The 7,443-nt window shown below is 38.6% G+C and overlaps 1 protein-coding gene across 1 annotated transcript; it reads left to right on the top strand.

Annotated features, from left to right (window-relative positions):
- Nucleotides 1-6,513: 6,513 nt before the first annotated feature.
- LOC122910329 (keratin-associated protein 13-1-like) lies at nucleotides 6,514-7,071 on the top strand. Its single transcript, XM_044254979.1, has one exon. It carries the CDS (start codon nucleotides 6,556-6,558, stop codon nucleotides 7,069-7,071), a length of 516 nt encoding a protein of 171 aa, XP_044110914.1. The 5' UTR covers nucleotides 6,514-6,555.
- Nucleotides 7,072-7,443: the final 372 nt, after the last annotated feature.

Raw genomic sequence — 7,443 nt, 5'->3', positions numbered from 1 at the left:
ATGACTCAGGCAATAAAAAAGCATTTAAGATATTTGCAGCACTGACTCTCAAATTTGATACCTCAGAAGCACTTAAGAAGCATTTTCTTTGATCATTTAAGCAAAGATTCACAGATACTCTTTACCAATTTCTAGGCAAGACTGTGGCATTTTACTTATATTTTTATCCCAGATATTCTCATAATAGCCAATGCAAGAGGTACTATTATACCCCTGTCACAAACAAGAAACGTGGAATATGAAGAACTCAAGTCAATGGCAGGAGATCACAGTACTGGGAAAGAACCAGGAATCACCTCCCAAGCATTCTGACAGCAGAACAGAGGCTATGAGTTTTCACGTTACCTTCTACCTACATTGCGAAGCCCCCTCACCACAGCTGCGCACTGTGCTGGTGGCATTCTGACGTGTATGTTTTAATACACATTACTTAAATTTACCAGAGTTTAAGATCCTGAGTGATCACACACAGTCCTAAAATTAGGACTGTGGATCCCATAATGTCCTAAAATTACATTGTTTTAAGTTCCAAATCTCTAAAAATAAATCAAATCCGTGGGGTGCCTGGGTGCCTCAGTGGGCTGAAGCCTGCCTTCTGCTCTGGTCATGGTCCCAGGGTCCCACATCGGGCTCTCTGCTCAGCAGGGAGCCTGCTTCCTCCTCTCTCTCTGCCTGCCTCTCTGCCTACTTGTGATCTTTGTCTATCAAGTGAATAAATAAAATCTTTAAAATAAAAATAAAAATAAATCAAATCCTAGTATTAGGATAAGTTAAAAAGCCATTGCCAAGAAAAGTAGCAAGCAAGCAAGAAGGAACTCTGTGTATAGGGAAGCCACAGGCTAGACTATATTTTACAGTGTTTAATCCCTCCCATCAGACTTTAAGTCTATTCTGAATGGGCCAGAACATGCAAGGGAAATTCGCCCATTAGTCTCTGGGCACTAGAACCAGATTTTAGTATCATAAAATCTATGAAATGCTAAATCATAAAATGCTATGATTTGAGCACAGAAATGGGACAAGGAATAAATGGAGTTAAAGAGTTTACTCTGCCACAAAGTGAGAATACCACAACAAAGCCCTGGTTAGAGGTATCCTAGATGTTGGCACTCCAGGTTTTTTTGCCTCCAGCAGACATTGGGAAACCATGACCTCTGCTATGTTTGTGCCTCCAGCCACCCACCAAGACAGAGCCCAACCAACAGAGCAGTACTAAACAAGGTCTCCTCCAGAGAAAATCAGGCTGTCTTCCTGTAAAGGGCTCCTGCCTAATTACCAGTTTGAACAAACTCAGGAGACAAAGAAAACTCAAGTATCCTCTACCTGGAAGCCTCTAAGAATCCGGAAGTACCCTGAAATAACTTCCTCCTCTTTCCCTTTCCCTTTCCTGCTCTCTTCTCCATGCTATGCCCCATGCCCACTCAAGCACCTCACCGCTTATCCCTGTCCTGGAGATGAAAAAAGTGCAGAGTAAATGTGGAGTTTCCTTCTGTATTCCACTCCTTGTGCCTTTAGTCAGCAAAGGGCTGGGAAGAGAAAAAAATGAGGCAGGAGATGCTGACACCCCAGAATCAGGAATAGGCCAGACCTCAAAGTAGCAGGAGAGAAAGGTAAGTGCACACACACACACACACACAAACACATACATCTATTAGCCTGTGCTCTTTCTCCTCATCTCACTACTTTCCAGTAGATCAAGACTTTATGTCACCCGGGAACATTAAAGCCCATGAGTCTTAGCTGACCCGTGACATCTGAGTGGAAAAGCTTCCGTGTCTATTAGATACACATAGTTAACCTTCACTCAGCTGCCAATCAAAGAGAGAACACACAAAAAAAAATGGTTAATATTTATGTAATCTTCCTAGGTGACTTACTTCAAATAAGACATTGAAAACATTAAGACAATGTCCTTTTTCATTCAACCGACATATGTCTATAGAATGCCCACTATGTACCACAGACCATTTTAGTTCCGCTCACACATTTAACATCTGATTTCTAACTCAAAGCCTGTTTTCATTCTGCCTTCCATTTTTAACTATTACAGTCTGTCACAGATGCTATTCTTCTTTCCTGTGTTCATAGGGAGTCCTTACCAATCATCATGAGGCCATCAGCACAATGTCACTGGATAGTGACACGCAGCCTTCGTTCAAGCCCTAGGAGGCTGCATCTTGCCGGATGGATATTAATGCTACTAAATCCATCTTCAACATTTCCAAACAACAGCATTTGTAACAGCTATTATATCTGCACAGTAGCAAGGAGAGAAGGCGAAGCATATTATTTGCAGGAACTGCCCATTACAATAGAATTATGACGTTATAAACAAAAAATGGATTTCCTTTTCTCTCTTTGTAATGCTGCACTTCATATTCTTGGCAAGACAATCTCTGTACAAAGGTGGTTATAGGTGTCAGGCATGTAGTAGTGTGATGTCACATGGCTATGACCTCTCCTGAGGACTCCTAGCTAGATGTTAATCCTTTAGTTTAGTTTAATTTAATTTTGTTAATCCTTTGTTCTAACCATAGTGAGTAGTATATCAGAATCACATGTAGAGCAACCTGAGGAGGAATTCAATCATTTGTTTTTTTAAAATTGTTTATTTATTTTCTGGTTGGTTTGTATGTTCTAAAATGACCCATTTGTTACTTCTGCTGCATATTCAGAAGTAAGACACCACTGATTGAAGTCATTGCCCAGTATATAAAAACCATGTCAAGTTCTGCTGTCATGTAAAATATTTTTGGTCAGAGGATCATAAACATAAATGAGGTGGTCCAGTTAACCTGTGATTTGTCTCATGATTGGTGTTTTTATAATCCAATTCCACCAACATAGACGCATTATATTTTCCTATTAAACAAGGAAGAATATCCTTCAAGTGCACAGGAAGTTTGTTTTCACAAAATGTCTTCAAACCCAAAGCCTCTCAATTTATAACAGTGACATTAACTAACACAACAAAATAATAGCACAGGCTTGATGACTGATGACAACTAAAATTGGGCCCCACAACTACAAAATAAAGAGGATTAGCTGAACCTGGGAATTTCAGGGAGTACATCCTCCATGAAAGGAGTTCCAGAAAGCTGCAAGCAAGGGAGCCCAGCAGAACCAGATTTTCAAAATTTTATAAGATGTCAGAAACCCACATTTTGTATGAATTCTTTTGATTTTTAAATATTGGTGACTAATTTAGAGTTTAATATAAAAAAAAAGAATAATCTATGGGGGTGGTTCATGCTTGTGGGATGATCATACATCTGTGGGCTGGATTCAGTGAGAGGACCTGAGAGTTTGTGATATGTTATTTCAGCTACATAAACACTACCACATTGATGTGAGGAGGGTCAGATGGACAGGGAAGAGAAGGTCATCACTGTGTGCCTGGGAGGGCAACCAAAATGTTGTGTCACTATAGACAAATTTTGCTGACCTTATTATTTTGATTAACAGTAATCCTATCTCCAGTGAACAAAAAGTCACTCTCACTTGTGATAAGAATGCTATTTCCAATAATTTCTTGGAAACACTCTAATTTGAGAAAGGCCTGGTGTTCCCAGCATTGAGTGAGCTATGACTTCTATCTCAGTGGCTAGAAACCCATAAGAAAAAAAATCTAGAAATTTAGAAGATCATAAGATAAACTTTTTAAAAGTAGCTGTTTGATGAGAATGAATTACTTCATTATTCCTTGGACTTACTGAGGTCTTATATAGTGCTTCCTTTTGTAAAATTGCAATTAAACTTACTCTTACATTGAGGAAAAGTTGTTAATTTAAGCATATACAGTAAAATTGTATTGTAGTTTCATCAAATGGAGTTGCAACTCCATGCCTTATGCCGCAGCACTATACTTTCTGAGTGTCTGATACCACATAGTTGAAATTTGGTTTATATTATACCAAATTGACAAGAAACAACCATATGCTCAAAGAATGTGATAAATCTATCAGACATTTTCACTAAAAAAAAAAAAAACAACTTGGAGTTAAAGAGGACCAGGGGAAAATAATAAAAGCAATAATAAACCACAATAATCCAATTATTGAAAATTAGGTTAGAACTCTGGACAGAGACATTTCCATGGAAAGCATACTGAAGAGAGCCCTGGGCACTCTATGTGGGTCCCTGATATCTCAGATAGAAGGTCACTAGCACATGTTCAAGTTTCTTAGATAGAGCAGCTTAGGTAAAGACAGAGACAGACTTAACCTAATGAAGATTCAGTGTCAGGGTCCTCTTCAGGGTACTTTTGTCTAACATTTTTCAAGGCTCCACTGCAATCTTCCAGAGACATGTGGAGGGACCCACTGCTCCATTTGAGCTGCTGTAGCCTGGGAGTCAATCATTCACCCTTGAAGTAGTTCTGGGCTATGGGTAGATCCAAAAAGTTGCCTGTACTACCTCTAGACCCTAGAATCAACCTGATGAGCCTCAGAACTTCAGGGAGTTTTGACTTTAAGAAGAAGGACTAGAACCAAAACATTACTCTGCTACCAAACAGATTACTAAAACTGAGGGTCCACAGCCATTTGTAGCTGATTCAAACACAAGACCGAACCTCTAGGGGTAGAGATTGGGATGGGAAAATAAAGCAGGGACAACAGGCTGAGATAAGCATAATCCCAGGATTGAAGCACCAACTGAGAATGACACAGGATGTTATAGACGTGGCATTACTAATAAATAGCAATGTTGAAAGGAACTTTTCTGTGTCATCAAAAATAATTTATTTTTGATTTTATATCCTGACAATTTACTGAATTCCTATACAAGTTCTAGCAGATTTGGAGTGGAGTCTTTTGGGTTTTCCACATATGGTTATCATATCATCTGCAAAGAGTGATAGTTTGACTTCTTTGCCGATTTGGATGCCTTTAATTTCTTTTTGTTGTCTGATTGCTGAGGCTAGGACTTCTAGTACTATGTTGAATAGCAGTGGTGATAGTGGACATCCCTGCCATGTTCCTGACCTTAGGGGAAAAGCTCAGTTTTTCTCCATTGAGAATGATATTCGCGGTGGGTTTTTCCATAGATGGCTTTGATAATATTGACATATGTACCCTCTATCCCTACACTTTGAAGAGTTTTGATCTGGAAATGCTTTTTCAGTTTCTATTGAGAGTATCATAGGGTTTCTTGTCCTTTCTTTTATCAATGTATTGTATCACATTTTTTGATTCATAATTTTGGAAGAAAAACTGAAATATACTCTATTGTTTCTACTGAAAATATGTTGACAAAATTATTGTCATATGTAAAAGCTATCAAAGACTATTCAGCCAATAAATACAGAGGAAATATTATAGGTGGCGGTGATAATTATGATGATACAATTTTATTGTCTTGATTTTGTGATATTTGTGCTTTTTGTCATCTCAGTTTGTATTTGTTAATATTATTTTATTCTAAATTAACATCCATATTTATATCTACTATTATGTTCGCAATGTTGTATTCTTTTGCTTAAAGAAGTGACCCCAAATTATATATAACTTGGATCCTCTCTAGGAGGTACAGAAGCATGTACCAAAATTAGGAGAAAAATAAAGGATCTGCCATGAACTTGGGAATACTCAGAGAACATTCAAAATTTTGAGGTCTTATGGGAGGGTAGACCCCAGGATATTTTGAGCATATAAATATATTGCACAAAAGCCATGAATTACGTTCATTTTGAAAAAATTTGATATGATTGAAATAGAAGTAGAATATCCACAAGTCCTCCAATGGGGTAGAAGAAAATCTGGACAGTCTTTTCCCTCTCTCTACCACTGTCCTTTGTTTCCTTACCTCATCTCAACATCATTTCCCATTTTGGTTTTCTTCACATGCATTCATATTGGTCTCTACTTGCTTTAGATTTGATTTCACTTTTCTAAAGATTAAATTTCTGCAACATTTTTGTTAAGAATCATGCCTACTTCTAATCATCTAGGTCAATCTCTTTGGGTTACTTTTATAAGAGCCCTCTAGACTGGACATAGTAAGCAATGCTAATAGTAAGTAGTAGATACAAAATTATGTTACAGTGTGAATCAATGGCTTGATGTAGGGACAATATTTAGAAGATCCTCATCAAGACCACATTTCTGCTTCTCAGACACTGACACAAAAGGGGGATGACTACATTGTAATCCCCACCCTGGGAAGAAAACATTCTTCAGCCAAAGTGAGCACATGTACGTGCACATGTTTTCATCACCAGAAAAATCAGAGGGGATTCCCTGACCATGATGGCATAGGCATTAATTATACACCGTCATAGCATTTGTAACATAGATGTACTTCATTGACATGGGGCTATAAAAACAAAATGAGTGAACCCATAAATTTAAGATGAAGAGAGGTAGTTAACTCCAACTTTAAAAAAAGGGTTACTGAGTTACATGTATGCAAATAAGGGACTCCAAATTTTGAAAAGTTGACATTGTAAAGTGCCACACCCATTGTAGAGAGTATATAAATGCCTCACTTGAGGAATACAATATTCAAACCGAGCCTTCTCACTGTTACTCAGCTGAACTCACATCTCCTGCCAACATGTCCTACAGCTGCTGCTCTGGAAACTACTCTTCCTGCTCCTTTGGGGGATACTTGCACTCCCCAAGGTCCTCCTGTGGCTCTTCCTATCCTAACAACTTGTTCTGCAGCACTAACCTCTGCTCTCCCAGCACCTGTCAGCTGGACTCTTCCCCCTCCAGTGGCTGTCAGGACACCTGCCATAAGCCCACCAGCTGCCAGACATCTTGTGTGGCATCCAGACCTTGCCAGACATCCTGCTACCGCCAGAGGATCTCCACGCTCTGCAGTCCTTGCCAGACGACTTGCTCTGGTTCTCTGAGTTTTGGGTCCAGCAGCTGCCGTTCCCTGGGCTATGGATCCAGAAGCTCCTATTCACTGGGCTGTGAATCCCAAGGCTTCAAACCCATGAATTATGGAGTCTGTGGCTTCCCTTCTCTGGGCTATGGATCCAGATTCTGCCACCCAACCTACTTGGCTTCTAGGAGCTGCCAGTCTTCTTCTTATAGACCAACGTGTGGACCTGGCTTCTTTTGATCACCTTATTAAATTTCTAATCATGTTGTTCATTCTCACCAGTGCCTCTACTCAAAATATTTATTATCTTCACCTACAGGAAGAATTATCTTCTTTTTTTTTTTTTTAAGAATTATCTTCTTATTCTTAGATTATCAAACCCTCACCTTGTCTCTTGCCCCAAATACTGGCTGAAAGACTTTATTTGAAAAATTCTAAAATTAATGTGATACCTGAAAATAAAATCTAAATGATAAAATTCATGTTGGATTTTCTTCCAAAATTGTATGAAAATCCAAATCAGTACAATCAAATAAATTTATTGGTTCTGATAACCAGCTATGTTCATTGTTGTTAAATTTTATTAAGTAGAATTTTGATTATGGTAGACAA

This window comes from Neovison vison, chromosome 6 (assembly GCF_020171115.1).
Source record: "Neovison vison isolate M4711 chromosome 6, ASM_NN_V1, whole genome shotgun sequence".
Lineage (NCBI taxonomy): Eukaryota > Metazoa > Chordata > Mammalia > Carnivora > Mustelidae > Neogale > Neogale vison.
Note: the sequence above shows the minus strand (reverse complement) of the source record. Positions and strands in the feature narration are given on the sequence as shown.

Coding starts and splice junctions, on each gene's coding strand:
- LOC122910329 (XM_044254979.1), top strand. CDS start 6,556: ATGTCCTACAGCTGCTGCTCTGGAAACTACTCTTCCTGCTCCTTTGGG.